This window comes from Podarcis cretensis, assembly GCF_951804945.1.
Source record: "Podarcis cretensis genome assembly, chromosome: 10".
NCBI lineage: Eukaryota > Metazoa > Chordata > Lepidosauria > Squamata > Lacertidae > Podarcis > Podarcis cretensis.
In genome coordinates this window covers 72511215-72527761 of record NC_137179.1, presented here as the reverse complement: position 1 = coordinate 72527761, position 16547 = coordinate 72511215, and the positions used below count along the sequence as shown (strand labels likewise).

Here is a 16547-nt window from a genome sequence, read left to right as displayed (position 1 = left end):
TTTTGCACCAACCTCCCCCCCCTCCCCCCTCCCCCACTGTATCGGAAGGAATAAACTTGGTTCTGTTCAGCATGTGTCTGATCACGGTGATCTCGTTTCTTTTCAGCCATAACACAAAGACAACATCATGGCTGGATCCACGACTTGCGAAAAAGGCTAAACCTCCCGAAGAGTGCAAAGAAAATGGTAGGCTATTAAGTTTTCATTGTTGCTGCTAAAAGAAAGGGAAAAAATGACTTTTATTTGCTTGTACTGTAGATTGTAGAAAGTATTTAAGGAATGAGAGGGAAAGGCATGTAATTACTGCTGTAGTTGTGTGTGTTCCTCAGTTCTTAAGGTACCATGTATTTCTGCTTCTCTTCTATGTAATATCTGTTCTGAAGTTGATATCAATAATAACAAGTGTGTGTGGGGGGGTGTAATTTGTAACATGTTTGACTCTTGGGCTGCCTTTTCTCTTATCTGGATCTGCAGAGTGTGCTTAGATCCCAAGCTTTTAAATGTGTAAAAACACACAGTGCCGAAAGCTATTGTGACAGAGATGGTGTATGCATATTACGATGTGATTTGCTTTGCAAAGGGGCAGTTCTGTGCCAGTTAAGTAGTGGGCAGTTTAAATAAACCAACGTTTACTTAGCGGGAGGGAGAGGGAGAGGAATGAGAGGAGGGGAGGGATGCCAGATCGGTTGTTTCTTCGGTTAGAAGGATATTTTTAGCCCCTTGGAATCATGTACAACAATGAACAATTATTTAACTATTGTCCTCTATATGACTGTGTTAGTAAAACCATGGTGATTAGTGTATTTGTCAGGACTGTTACCAAGTAAATAATACAGATCTGTTTATCTTCATAAGCGACCCATTTTCCCAGTTTTTCCAGTACAAGCAATGTGCATGCAAATTAGGTTGGTCAGGCCATTTTAAGTGCTAAAAATAACTGCTGAGATTTTTTTTTAAGCTATCATCTATAATTATATTTAGGGTACCAGGATCAGGAATTTTGTGTGAAGCAGTCCTTTCTTTAAAGTAGCTGGCTACAACCTTAGAATTATAGAATCAGTCAGAACCTGAAAACCCCCAGGCTGGAAAAATTCCCCAGAGGTACTAATCCATTTTCTGTTTAAATACTAAGGAGAAGAACACATCCAGATTCCCCCGGAGAACTTATCTTTTCGACTTCCATTTGTATCTGTTGTTTCTTATCCTGCCTTCGAGAGCTGTAATTAACACTTGCTTTGTGTCTTCTTTATGACAACCTGTTAGATATTTGAAACAGCACATCACTCACCCAAGCATTTATGTTCTCTGAAGGTGAATTTTCACTGTAATTTTATGTGAAGAAAGTCATCATGAGGTGGCAGATTAACATTGATGTTGTGAACTATACTGTAGAAAATGTTAATTTTTATCATATTTTTTTTAAAAAAACCTAAAACAAAATAATGTAACTCCATCCTGATTTAAATAAAGTGAGCTCTTGCAGCTTTTCATCATAAGTTGTGTGTTCCAAACCTATTTTTTCTTTTTCTTTTTCGGTTTTCTCTTTGGAATTCCCTCAAATTTCTGTTCTCCTTAAACAGCAGCTAATATATGCTTCTTAAATTCGATGAGATGCTCCAGTCTAAGGAACATCTGGTGCTCTGGAGAGTGTTGCCATAACCACGTCTCGTTGCTAATAAGGTGATACAAAAAGTAAACTTGGGCCCATTTTCCCCTCAGAAAGCAATTTTCTGATAGATTTTTGAGAGAAATGTTTTTGGAGCTTCAGAACTGTTCAGCCATTTCCTGGAGAATATTCGGTGAAATGGCCACCCCAGTTTCACCTTTTCTGAATTTTGAGTGCATCTGTTGATCTGGTTTTAGCATTGTTTAATGTTATTATTCTAAAATTGTTGAAGGGAGCAAGTGGGGTTGGTCTTTAGTCCTTCCAATCTTCTTCTCTTCATCCTTCTACAGTTTCATCCAACAAAACAAAATTTATCAGAAGAGAGTTTTCGGAGTGAAACTGTTGGAGAATTTCACTTCCACTCTAAGAATATTTGGGGAAAACCCACCCCAATTTCAGCCAGTTCCAACATATATCTGGTCCAACATGGTCCTTCTTAAAGTGATGGCCTGTGCGACCGAGATCTGAGATCTGTGAAAATTGGTATTTAGCTATCCACAGGCATTTGCAGTTCCTGCATATCCCTACATCATTTTCACCTCAAGAATATAGCAAAATACATTTTAAAATGCATATTTTGAGAGAAAATCTAATCATACCTGTTTAGATCTGTACTTTTGTGCAGATTTTAAGAGATTCACAAATAAATGTGGAAAGATGGTGGAGCAGATTTATGGAGAAACCATGCTCCACACTGGACCCAAACATTCCTTTTCTGTGCCTTTTTTGCCCTTCTCCAAACTGGTGCCCACTAGGTATCCTGGTACCCTCAGAGAGAATGGCTAATGCTTAGGGATAACGGGACCCCAAGGGTCATCTATTCCACCCCCTTGCAATGCAGAAAGCTCCACTAGATCGTCCATGGCAGTTGGCCATCTAGCCTCTGCTTAAAAATCTCCAATGAAGGAGAGTCCATTACCTCCTGAAGGAGTCCATTCCACTGCTCAACAGCTCTTACCATCAGAAAGTTCTTCCTTTAAGGGGTGTTCATCCTCTTAAACTATTTTAACTTGTTTGTGCGGGGGTGGGGGGCGGGGAGAACAGTATATTCACAAGATTAATGAGAAAATAAGATGAGCTTGAAATAAACAGTAAGGGTTTTTGTTTTTTAATTTGCTTTCTTGATAAATATTAAACCGAGTGGAAAACAATGAAAGCCAAATGATTTCATTCAAAACATGGATTTAGGGACCAAACATGCCTAAGTTATAGAATATGCCAGGTAGTTTCATTTTTTGCTATTGTTATCATTCGCTTTGTTTCTACATTATCCTGAATGAGGTGGTTGCCGCCTCCCTTCTCTATCATTTCTCCCATGCCACTTTGGAGATGTACAGTGGTGCCCCGCAAGACGAATGCCTCGCAAGACGGAAAACCCGCTAGACGAAAGGGTTTTCCGTTTTGGAGGTGCTTTGCAAAACGAATTTCCTATGGGCTTGCTTCGCAAGACGAAAATGTCTTGCGAGTTCCTGCAGGTTTTTCCCCCTTTCCCCCCCCTTTTTCTAAGTCGCTTATGTGCTTATCCGCTAAACCGCTAAGCCGCTAAAAGCCGCTAAGCCGCTAATAGCGCTAATCCGCTAAGCCGTCAATGGGCTTGCTTCGCAAGACGAAAAAACCGCTAGACGAAGAGACTCGTGGAAGGGATTCTTTTCGTCTTGCGAGGCACCACTGTCTGCCCAAGCAGTTTGTACAGCGGAGGAATTGAGGGTGGAGGCATAGGCAAGACAAAGTGCATTTCGTGGGCAGAGGTTCCCCCCCCCCCAAATCAGCTTTCTATACATTAATTCTTGTACATTAATTCTTTCTATACATTAATTCTTGTACATTAATTCTATACATTAAATCTTGTACATTAATTCTTCCATGCTAAACATAAGCAACTTCTCTGGATGGCATTGCTCCCCCTTGATGACATCCTCCCCAGACTGCCTGTCATTTTTCAGCAAGTTGCATGTTGGGGTACATCACTGTGAAGCTTCAGGAGCCCCATATTCTTCACATGAGCACGTTTCTATGTTCATTAATGTACAATGGAATTTGGTGTGACAGTATGAAGACTTAATGGCATTATACCTCAGGCCACACATAGTTTTGAATCCCTGACAAATTATTTTCCTAATCTTGAGTAGAACACAAAGTAAGTGAACCCTAATTCAATTCTGTTTATTTTTTATCCTCCAAAACGGGTCAGTAACCTAAGGCCCATCGGCCGGAAGCAGCCCACAGAGGTCATTTGACCAGCCCCTGAACCGAGATACCCACTCGTGCGCTGCGCTAAACCAGCGCAGTGTGACGACTCACTTCCGTGGTGCCAAGAATCGTGTCTGCACAGGTGCAGATGCTGAAAACCACAGGCACTCACACGCGAACGCGATCCGGCCCATGGAGGGATCTCTGCGGGGCCGATCCAGCCCAGGCAAGATGAACCTTGCTGACCCCTGCTCCAAAACATGCCTTCTAAATGCCACAATGCATGAGAGGTTTAACATAGAAGACTTTTATGATCCTATTCTTGACGTTGTGTCCAAGCCAATCTTAATTATTATTACTCCATCTCTTCTAGGAATATTTCACAAAAGCTCTTTGAACCTTACTCACTAGTGGAATGGGTGTGGCTTGCTTCATAGTGCAATAAAAAGATGGTTTTCGCTGAAAATTAAACCAAAAAAACCTGAAGGGTCTTTGGTGGGCTTTGTGAATTTATGCCAGGCAACATTTTGTTTTTTGTATGTATCCGTATGCCTTTGTATGTCTGAGCATAAATATATTGCTATTGGGACAACAATTGACTAAAGACTGTAATGCACAGTTAGAGTATACTGTATAGAGAGTTTGTTTAATACTCAGTTTTGTGATTATGAAATAGACATGTGCAGCCATCCTAATCGGCACAGTAGCTATGGATTTTATCATCAGATAATGGAACACCAACACTAAACACACAAAATGCATTGTAATAAGAAATAACAGCCTTGGTTATTTTGTTTTCTCTTCTTTGGCCCAGGAGATGGACACTAGGTTCCCATTCACTTGGTTTTCACTATGTTTTATGTTGCAAGGGACCAATGGGCTTCTTAATTTCTACGATGAAAAGGGAAACCAATATATATTCCTTTTGTTTAGCATTTCTACTCTTTTGCCGAGACATATAAAAACCAGGAAGTAGTGTTGTGTTATTCGTGAGGAAAAAACTGCATGATTCTGTTCTCCAGGAATCAGAGGTAGAACAATATTGTTCATGTGTGGGCTTCTCTTTGTATTTTTCGCTTTGGAATGAGTGCCCAAATAAGTTGCTTGGAAAGACTATTGTCATTTGGCAGGCATGCAGAGAAAAGTTCTATTGACAAAATTTGCCACATCCATAGTAGTTACTAAGCCCTTATATTGAGGTGTCTGGGAGGGGACACTGGCCATTTGGAATAACTCTAAATTTGTGCCCATCTGAGAGGGATCTCAAACCAGCAACTGGTCTTTGGCACCTTATATTCACTAATGGCCAGCCAATCAACCTAGTGAAGAGCCATCATGCTCAGTAAAACATCTAACCTAGCCTCTCACACTGGAGAGCCAGTGTGGTGTAGTGGTTAGGAGCGGTAGACTTGTAATCTGGTGAACTGGGTTTGCGTCTCCGCTCCTCCACATGCAGCTGCTGGGTGACCTTGGGCCAGTCACACTTCTTTGAAGTCTCTCAGCCCCACTCACTTCACAGAGTGTTTGTTGTGGGGGAGGAAGGGAAAGGAGAATGTTAGCCGCTTTGAGACTCCTTAGGGTAGTGATAAAGCGGGATATCAAATCCAAACTACTACTACTACTACTACTATTCTTCTTCTTCTTCTTCTTCTTCTTCTTCTTCTTCTTCTTCTTCTTCTTCTCAGTCTGAGCAACCAGCTGTACTGAGTAGCAACACCAGCTCTGCCTCACGAGCATTGCATTGTACATACTTCACCTCACCTTTCCTTTTCCTCAAACCTGCCCTGCCGTGTCTCACCATGATCCATCTCACTTTATCTTTCCAATCTCGTGTTGGAGCTCCAGCCTGTCCATGACCACACTTCCTTCTTCTTATCAACATGGTTGTTTTGCTATCTTGGCCTCATGCCAGATAGGCTCCTACAATCCTGCAAATTAAGAATGTTGTACTTGATTCAAATCAATATGTGACATTTAACTCCCACCATTCCACTCCATTTCCTCTTGGTCCTGTGGTTGCCATCTTTAAGCACAGCCTGAAACCCTTTTTGTATGGACATACGTAGTGAACAAGGAAAAGCTTCATCTGCTCAGTTCATCTCTTTCACTTACACTTTTTTCAGCATAAAAGGTCAATAGAAGCAGGGTGGCTTCCTAAACTCCTGTAGATGTTCAGTAGATGCAAACAAACACAATAATTCCCACCATTTTCCCTTCACAGATAACTCTGTCATCAACAGGGCAGCATTTCATAGGACATACCCCATACAAAATTTCACAGATTTAACATGGAGTAATCTAAATGTGTAAATGAGGGTTGAAATTGAGACCCAGGGTTTTTCTCCTATGCTGACTGGAAGAGCTTAAGACATGCTACTGGATCATGATGGATTTTAAAGGCTCTTTCAGTCATTTTAGGAGAAAAGCCTCTGGTCTCTGTTTCAATCTTCATTTACACGTTTGGATAAGTTTTTGACACTTAATGATCCAGCTCTTTCCTAGAGATGCTCTGTTTTAGGACAGCTGGTTTGAGGTCCTTGACAGACTGTCCAGAAAAACGGAATTTCCCCCCAATGTATTTTTATCTGCTTTTATTATCAGATTTATGTGTATTCCACCTTTTTCTTATACATAAGCCAGTCTGGCCTTGATTAGATATCACGTATTTGACATTTGTAGCGGTACAACACATTAGCATTTTGAGTGTATTTGATGTAAGCACGAAAGATTTTTCCTGGTATTTTTGCCCCTGTATCAACTGATGGCCTGGAGAGAATAAATGAAGTGCCTGCCCAGGCTAAGTATCTTGCCTTGTCGTTCAATCAACCTGAGCACTAGAATAAATATCAAGGAGAGAAGGCAGGGAGCCCCGCTTCTAGTTTGCCCTAGCAAGTGAATCTCAGAATTATAAGGAAGCTGCAGTAAAACATATCAATGCCTATAACTGCCACACACAGAGAGACAAAACCCTAGTCAAATCAAGGGGAAAGAAACAGCTCAGGCCATTAGTGGCATTCTGCTTGTTCCTCATCTTCATAAGAGTTATTCTGGAGGCTGTACTTCCTACAACCTGAAAATAATTAACAGCAAAAAATATTACTCTGCAATGCCAATATATAAAAATCTGAGCCAAAGAAGCTTACTGACCTCAATGAAACATTTTTTAAAATATATTTTTATTAGGTTTTCAGAAAAATACAATGAAATACAGTAGGACCCAACAGTGGAAATCTGAATACAGTTTAGGCAGGGGATTTTCTCAGCAGAAATGTAGCACACCTTTTTTCTAGTTCTTTTCCATTACAAACACTTAAGGCCTGTTTTAAAAATCATCTCAGGCCAGATCCTATAGATTGTTATCAAACACCTGATGCAAACAGTCAAAATGATAGCTGCCTCCTTGCTGTTGTCAGAAACCACATGTTTTCAGACATACCACTCCTTCATGAATTTAAGCATTTACCTCAGAGGCACACGGAGAAAGAGAAACTCTTCTTTCCATAATGTGCAAAGCAGTTCTGAAGTATTAGCCTTCTCAGTGCACCTCAAGTAAACTGGGACACAACTGACACCTTTTAAAACCAGTATTTACAGACACACACACACACTTTAGCAACCCTTCTTGAACACTTTACATGTTGGTATTTGGTGATGTATAAGAGCTCTGTTTCAAATCCAAATGGAACACCTATTGGCTTCTTACACTGTGAGAGAACTGCCTTTTAAAATGTTGCTTAGATGTTTTGGCCGGTAATTCTTAAGAAACTTGCAAACCTTTGTGGTGAAACAAAATAGCAGAACTTTGCCTTGACAGGGCACCCAAACCAAGGATGCTAATCTCTTTAAATACAACTCAGTGACCCATGAGCCAGTACATGATTTCTTCTGGCTAATTGGGAGTGTACGGTATTCACAAACTCACGTTTGTTTTGTGATGTGAAAGGCTCACATTTTTGTCAAATTCAGGCAGGAGCTTAGTGAACTGTGGGACTCGGCATCTGGGAGTTTCTGAATATTTTATCTGAAGTAATGAGGAAGATCATGTGATGCGGAATCAAAGCAACTGCTGGAGAGAGAGCCAGCTGGGTGCAGCAGTTGTCTATCAAATAGGTACTGGATTTTACCTCTGTGGAAAAATTAGAGAACATCATGAACAAAATTAGAAAACCTGTGGAGTAGCCTCCGTGGATACCCATTAGTAAAAAAGAAAAGAAGAATTGATTTTATTAGAGTAAAATTTGTGGAAGTTCATTATTTCTTTATTCTAAAGCTGGGTGGGAAATCTGTGACCAGAGGGCCACATTTGACTCTCAACTGAATTCTGTGTGAGTGGCAAGGACGATTGATCAGGAATCCATCAGACTGCATAAATCCCTCTGGGCAGACCATCTCCATGCCTTCCCATACCCTCCAACATTTAAGGAAAAGCAGGATATTTTGGGATCAAATCAGAACCGGGGCGGCTTCTTTAAATCAGGGACGTCCCTAAAAAATAGGGGCGCTTGGAGGGTCTGCCTTCCAGAGTGGAGTAGCTGTATTCAACCCAGACCCCACCACATCAACAGTTACCAATCTTCTCTGAGGCAAAGACCAGGTTGAGGGTATGTCTGGCCACATGGGTCAGGGGTGAAGGGGTTCCCCATTCCAATTTTTGGCCTTCCCTCCACTGTCTTTTGCCTTGCACACTACCAGTATCATTATTTCCGCAACATAGTTATGAGACTGTCCTAACCACAGAGGGAAACTGGGAAAGTGCCCTGGGGTGCCAAGATGTCAGGGGAGCCTGCCTCAGCTACAGAAATGTTTTGCAGGAAGAACAAATGCCTACACTTGCAGGAAACAAGCAGAGTGGTGAAAGACTAAGACCCAATAAGCATAAGGGGAAATTGGTGCTGAAGCACCTGCAGTTTGGGGAGAAATAGATAGAATGATTGCTGAGTCCATTCCAGTTTCTGTAGGCCACACCAGTGATTTGACACAGAGAAACAAAGCTAGTCCACTCTCTACCAAAACTTTGTATGGTAGAATGACTTTCTTCTACTCTCCTCTAGGTATGGTTGTATATCTTCAGAAAAAGGACTTAAGTCTCAGAACCTTTTGAACTACATTTTCATCTCTTCACCCAAAGAGAGCTTATTCTAGCTCAAAACACACTTGAATTCCAGATTTAGCAATACATTCCATTCTGCACCTATTCCGTTTTAATCTCCTAAGGAAAGTATGCACCCTCTTCTGAAAATAAAGCCGATTAAAAGTCCTCGGCAATGAAATTTATGTGATCTCATTAGAATTCCTGTAGGTGGCAACAGAAAAGTCTACATCTAATATATCAGGCATTTCGCCTGAGAAGTTTACACTTCATTCCACTTTCTCTACATAAAGGTAAAGGTAAAGGTACCCCTGCCCGTACGGGCCAGTCTTGACAGACTCTGGGGTTGTGCGCCCATCTCACTTAAGAGGCCAGGGGCCAGCGCTGTCCGGAGACACTTCCGGGTCACGTGGCCAGCGTGACAAAGCTGCTCTGGCCAGAGCCAGAGCCGCACACGGAAACGCCGTTTACCTTCCTGCTGGTAAGCGGTCCCTATTTATCTACTTGCACCCGGAGGTGCTTTCGAACTGCTAGGTTGGCAGGCGCTGGGACCGAGCAGCGGGAGCGCACCCCGCCGCAGGGATTCGAACCGCCGACCTTTCGATCGGCAAGCCCTAGGCGCTGAGGCTTTAACCCACAGCGCCACCTGCGTCCCGTGTTTCTCTACATATATCCAAGCAAATATGAATATCCCTTCCTCTTGATGTATTTATAAGCAGCTGGGGTTTCTTCCGTGTCTGACAACTTACCAGAACTGCCATATGGCAACGCCATTTAAATGCTCCAGAAAGATGGTCCAAATGGCAATAACTACCATTCCATTATTTGTTAACATAATGAAATAATGCAGGTTTCCAGTTTCTGTCACTCTGAATCTGTACACAGCAGGCAAAGACACCATCAAGCTCCTGCAACAGTACCAGGATTCATCGCCCTTCCATCCTTTGTTCCACCACAAGGATAACAACGGTTTTTTTTGTCTCTCCAACTTCACAACTAGAAAAAGATCACTCGTGATGCTAATACATTTGTTCTCTTAAAAATAGAAACAGGTACAAATATTATTTCACCGTTGATGTATGCTTGCCATTATCTTTATTTGTTTATGTTTTTCGATATGTTGTAAGCCGCTCAGAGTGGCTTACAATATGTTGTTGTTGTTGTTGTTGTTTCCAACCAAAGAGTTATCAGGAATTTGTTTATTTTTTCTACTAACTGGTTTTACTGGCAAACCTCAGTATTTTCTAAATAACTGACCTCTGGTTAGTCATGTCATTGTGGCTTATCAGGAGGTAGATGGAAGGAGGAGGCGGCAGCAAGGCTGGTGTGGTGTAAAGACACCAGCAGAGCCAGTCTAGCATTCCTGCTGGTGCACGTGCACTGTGCTGAATTCTCACTTTCCCCTCTACCTCTCAGTAAGCAGCACCAGCACAACTAACCACCCCACTTGCTTTTGCAATTGCAGTTCATTATGTTTTTATCATGGGGAATGCTTTCATGGAACAGCAACTATGTCATTAGAGTAGATTTCACTTTTTGAAAGATTGTGCTACACAAAAAATTGTTAGTTTTTTAAGGTGCCGTAAGCCTTTTTCCTGGTAAGTAGTTTAATGTTTCACTATGAAAAAAATGATCAAATGGATATTGAACCTAGCTACAACCTTTTTCTACTCAAGAATGCTCTAGTGGCATTTAACTCTTTTTGTAGGATTATGTATTATTATCTGTTAAGATATATAACTGCCCAATGAAAAGAAACAGTTTGATGTGCAATGCTCTTTAAAATGTATTATATTCATGACACAAAATCAATGCAAAAGGCCAAACTGCATTAATAACATTTTCACAGCAATATAGAGCACTTAGACATCGTTTCAGTACAATTTTCAATTTTATGATAATATATGTGATGAGAAAAAGCTAGAAAATAACTTGTAAACCCTGCCATTAAAATTAAAGGAAACAACAGGACCAATGTACATTTTATATCATAAAAACCATCATCCCAAAAAAGGGTTTTAGATTTACTTCAGGATATAGCTAAGTTTAGCATCACAATTGCTGGTGTCGACTCATTCAGTTTCCTCACATACATTGTTATTTATGTAAATGTGTTTACATTCACTTTCCTGTTTACATATGAAGCCCCAAAACAGCTTGCAACATAGGGTTGCATCCAGAGCTAGTGGAAGCAGAAGGAAGCCTTGTAGAAGGAAATGTCCCACTGACTTTTCTTCTTCATTCCCCTGTGACCCTCCCAAGCCTCTTCTTAGAATCAGGGAACCCTTGACAACAATATGAGATGGAGGCCAGGGGTCTCCTGGAGGAGTGGAAAATTGTCCAAAAGTGGGTGCAAAGCACCTTTCATAAGCATAGAAAGACCTTGGGCACAGTTAAATCCTTATCCATCTTCAACCTACTGCAGACTTGTACTTGAACGTAAGGTCCAAGTCAAATATGCAATAGCACGACAGACAAGTGCAAGAGAGGTGTTCTGGGTTGCAATAATTTGAGCCACATATTCTGGGCATGTCCAAAAACCAGTCATTTCTGGGCTCAAATAGTAAATGAAATGTGAAAGGTGTCATTCATCCGGATGATAGAGAATAATCATACACTTATTGACAGCTGCTTAATTGTCTATTAGTTATAAATTAAAGGTAAAGGTAAAGATACCCCTGCCCGTACGGGCCAGTCTTGACAGACTCTGGGGTTGTGCGCCCATCTCACTTAAGAGGCCAGGGGCCAGCGCTGGCCAGAGCCAGAGCCGCACACGGAAACGCCATTTACCTTCCCGCTGGTAAGCGGTCCCTATTTATCTACTTGCACCCGGAGGTGCTTTCGAACTGCTAGGTTGGCAGGCGCTGGGACCGAGCAGCGGGAGCGCACCCCGCCGCAGGGATTCGAACCGCCGACCTTTCGATCGGCAAGCCCTAGGCGCTGAGGCTTTAACCCACAGCGCCACCTGCGCTAATCCACCATCTATTGAATATGGGCTCCTAAGGATTTGGGATTTCGCTTACAAGGTCAAACTTACTAATATTATAAGAGCCAGGGAGGGCGGACAACAAAAAAATCAATTCATAAAGAAGTGGAATTTGTTTTTCTGGTATTGGAAAAATACCAGAAAACAATACAGGATGTGATGAAGATGTATGATATACTGTTGTTGTTTAGTCGTTTAGACATGTCCGACTCTTCGTGACCCCATAGACCAGAGCACGTCAGGCACTTCTGTCTTCCACTGCCTCCCACAGTTTGGTCAAACTCATGCTGGTAGCTTCGAGAACACTGACCAACCATCTCATCCTCTGTCGTCCCCTTCTCCTTGTGCTCTCCATCTTTCCCAACATCAGGGTCTTTTCCAGGGTGTCTTCTCTTCTCATGAGGTGGCCAAAGTCTTGGAGCCTCAGCTTCAGGATCTGTCTTTCCAGTAAGCACTCAGGGCTGATTTCCTTTAGAATGGATAGGTTTGATCTTCTTGCAGTCCATGGGACTCTCAAGAGTCTCCTCCAGCACCATAATTCAAAAGCATCAATTCTTCAGTGATCAGCCTTCTTTATAGTCTGTCATGGTCCATGATATACTAGGAATGATCTAAGAACAATCTTTTTTTCTCCACTTCTCTGTGTCTCACCCATCTTACAGGGGTAGTTAAGTGGGTTGTGTTTTATCTGGATGTGTTGCGTTTTGGAAATTCTATAAATGAGTAATCCTGAATGTGTGGTTGTTGTTGCTATTTCATTACTCCGAATTTTCCATATAATGATTATCGTAAATATTTTTTTCTAAAAAAAGAGGGAAGGGTTATACTTTGATTTCAACGTAACTTAGGTGCACCTCTTGTTCAGTGGATTGTATCGAGGACTAATAATTGAATAATTTGCTTGCAGTTTCAGTCTTAAGATTTTTTCTTGAGCTTTTTTATATGCTCTTGATCTAGGATTCAGGGATTGTCAGCTTTAAATAGCAGAGAGTCTTGCACCACTCACCTAGGTCTTTGTGGCATCTCATATCTGGGGGTGGTCCTTTTTTTGTGCTGAGGTCCTCTTTGTCTTCTTCCACATCCGTGCTGAAGTTGGAGACCCCTTTTCTTTAAGGTTCAAGCCTTTTTAAAAAAAGCATTTAATCACAATTGTACAAGGATAGCAATCTCAAATGAAAATTCTTTCCCCCCCCCTCAAAAATATGAAACACGACAAGACACAGAATACTTCTGAGTCCATAAACACTGTGAAAGGCTTATATGAATAGGATTAAAATAATGTTTGTTTGGTAAGAGCTAAATATATCCCCCATTATTTTTGAAGTGGAAGAAAAATAGAATGTACTCTCCCTTCTGTTTGCGAACAGAATCAATCTTTTTAAAGCTTAAGACAAAAATAGCAAGCAAATATTATCACTTTTTGCCATTTTGAACGTGCTGACTGCCAACATAAACACAATATCATCACAACAACATTTTTCAATTTTGGTTGGCACAGAATATTCTTGATAAAATGGAAATTAAATAATGAATCAGAACTTTCAAACAAATAACTGAAAGGTGATGGGTGTACTATTTATTAATCTTCGTGGACACTGGAGTGCTTGCATTAGAAAATAATTTCCCAAAAAGAAGATTATTTGTTTGTACTACACCAGTACTGGAGAATGGATTTAGGGACAAGCTCTAGGATGTACAGAAAGCTCATATGGAGCACTTATCACAGGCTTTGCCAATGCACATGGCACCTGAGCACATCCTGGCCATGGCTGACCGCCAAAACATGCCAAGGTAGAGGCAATGGAAAGAATGCATATGTTCTGCGCAGAGTGTCATTCCCCCATGGAAATGTAGTTATAAGGGCATAGGAAGCTTGCCTTATATCTAGTTAGACCGCTGGTCCATCTAACTCAGTATTGTCTTTCTATTCTGACATAGTGGCTGTCAAGGGTTTCAGGCACAAACTTGCCTGGAAATGCCACTGACGATTTGAATGCAAATCTTGTGTGTTGTACCACCAAGCTATGGCTCTTCCCTTCCTTATAAATGAAGGGCATTCACTGAGTAAAGGAAAGTGTGTGTTTTCCCTCTCTCAAGACACTGTGAACAAATAACATAGATTACCAGTGATTTTTCGAGAAATTGTACTGTCTCACAAGATCTCTATCTAATAATCTGGTTCACATTAAAAAAACACTGAGGCTACATTTGTGCATGAACACTGTCCTGGTCTGTTTGACAAAGTGGCACAGCAATATGCTCTAAGTTTCGGAAACACTGCAGAAAAAGCACTTTGCTCTGCTTTTCCAAAGTTTTGTGTAACTTGATCTCTCATGTGTGTCTGTGTTTTGCATGGATGCTCTGAAATGGTCAAACATAATATATAATTACATAAATAGTTCGGTTATACACCTTTCTTTCTAAAACATATTTTAAAGCATAAATACATAAAGAAGTGTAAAATAAAACAAGGTAAGAGTATAACAAAAATGAGCTGCTCACCCTTTTTTTAAGGGGATTAAAAGTACAACTGAGAGCTAATTAATATCATAGGTTACCCTAAACCGAATTTGCTAGACTTTTGCACTTATTAAGAGTCCCCAAAGACTCTGCATATTCTGTAATATGCTACAGAAAACCTATAAAACACAGCAGACATATGAGAATTTGAAAAGAGAATATATTTCACTGATTTTCCAAAGAATGACAAATTAATTTGATTCTGCTCACGGCACATCAAGATGGCTCTAATTTAGGGGATGAGACAGGGTTATTCTTCAACTTTTTATTCTTTCTAGGAACAAGGAAGAATATTATGGTAGCACATAATAGAACTAAGAAACTGGATCTCATTCCTAGTCCTTTGGTGAGAAGGCCATATATCAGAGCATCATGTAAGCTTTAGGAAGTAGAGTAGGGAATAGACATATTTCACAGTGCTGTGTACAGTGGGGTAATTCATGCTTATTTTGAACAAGCCAGATAATTCCATGCTCCAGAGAGAAAGGGTAAGTGGTCTAGATAGAGTTCTTGGATGCACTTTCACTCTTCCTCTGGGATATAACCATTATTTATTCACTTACCAAATCCCAGTAATTTAGGATAGCCACTAGCAGATGTAAATCACATATCTGGGTTCCATGTTCCTTAAAAGTCTCACAATAAAAAATACTGTATTTTTCACTCCATAAGGCGTACCGGACCATAAGGCGCACCTAGTTTTTAGAGGGGGAAATCAAGGAAAAAAATATTATCCCCCCCCCCAGCCCCAAAGAGCAAAGAAGCCAAGACAGCGAGCTTGTGTGTGGCTCTTAGAGGCTTTTCCTGCCTGCCTCCCCCCTGCCTCCCCCCTGCACTCGCTCCATAAGACGCACACACATTTCCCCTAACTTTTTAGGAGGGAAAAAGTGCGTCTTATGGAGCGAAAAATATGGTACTCCACATAGGTAGATCCAGTGAAACAGCAGAAGGGAAAACTAAAGTTCATTTTGTAAAGTTTAGCACCGCCTCTAATTCCCGCTCACCAGTTGCAGTATTTACAAGCAAGCAATTTCCCCCCATAAATCAGACTAGCTAATGGCTTTGAGGTTTCTGCCATTTCATTTAGGTGAAGCTTGGCTCACTTCTGTAAGCCGTTTGGAAATTTGCACTTTGCAGGCACCTAGTTTCAGTGCACTATGTTAATATGATGTAATTAATTTGCGCTGTGTAATTGACATTAATTAATACATAATTGCGTACTGTAGTGGCTGTTGGGGTGGGGCTCTGCTGATTACCTGGCCTGGTAACAGAGTCACTGCAGATTACTGGGAGTTAGAGTAGCAGAGGTGAGGTGTCAGCAAGGTTGGCACAATGCAGATGCACTGGTTGGGAGTCCTAGATTGGCTCTACTGGTTCATTTGCTGCCACCTTGCTCATCTCTCTCTCCCTCCTGGTATTCCACAGGGACTCCCATGCTAGGAGGTCAAGTAAGCAGAGCAGCCTCAGTCTGCCAACCACTAATGCTTACATAAAAACACACAATATTATAGAGCTCAGTATTTTGGAGAGACTATGTGGGCTCCTTGTGCCAGTTTCAGAGGTGCTTCTCACCAGCACTACATCTTTTTTTACAACCACTCTGATCATTAGTCTCTGTGGTTGCCTAGTTCCCTGTTGTTAGTTCACATTTCCTTTGGGAACTGGTAGACCACAGAACCAACACCTTTGCCACAGAGGCCTTCTCTGGTCTGGTTTAGCTGGAGAGAGAGGTGAATGCTATCAGTAAATGGAAAACATAGGGCTCAAGGTTAAGGCAGTGTGTGGCAGAATTTAGGTGTTTCTTGCAATCTGTGGTAGTGATGCTGAGAAGGAGGCCCTGAATATTCCATATCCATTTTGGGAAAACATGTAGGCACACCAACCATGTTTTCCCCAACCTTTTCATAATCTTATAGAAAGTTGAGTCTTATAGAAGTTTGCTTGTGGAATGCTTTGCCCACCTCCGAAGTAGCCAGTCTTTAGACTAGTTTGCCATTTTCTGCCTAGAGAGAAATGTCTCTATAGGTCTCTCCCTTCTGGATTAGCAGATGTGTCTCCTGCATCTTCAGTTTTGCCCACTTTTGGAACCGTGCACT

The 16547-nt window shown here is 41.3% G+C and overlaps 1 protein-coding gene across 18 annotated transcripts in view; it reads left to right on the top strand.

The window, feature by feature from the left end:
* MAGI2 (membrane associated guanylate kinase, WW and PDZ domain containing 2) overlaps positions 1–16547 on the top strand; it is a 618641-nt gene that overhangs the window by 396078 nt on the left and 206016 nt on the right. For all 18 annotated transcript variants that reach the window (XM_079993549.1, XM_079993547.1, XM_079993552.1 and 15 more), the window contains one exon: positions 107–186. In XM_079993549.1, the coding sequence (XP_079849675.1) occupies positions 107–186 (80 nt within the window). The remainder of the gene's footprint in view (positions 1–106; positions 187–16547) is intronic.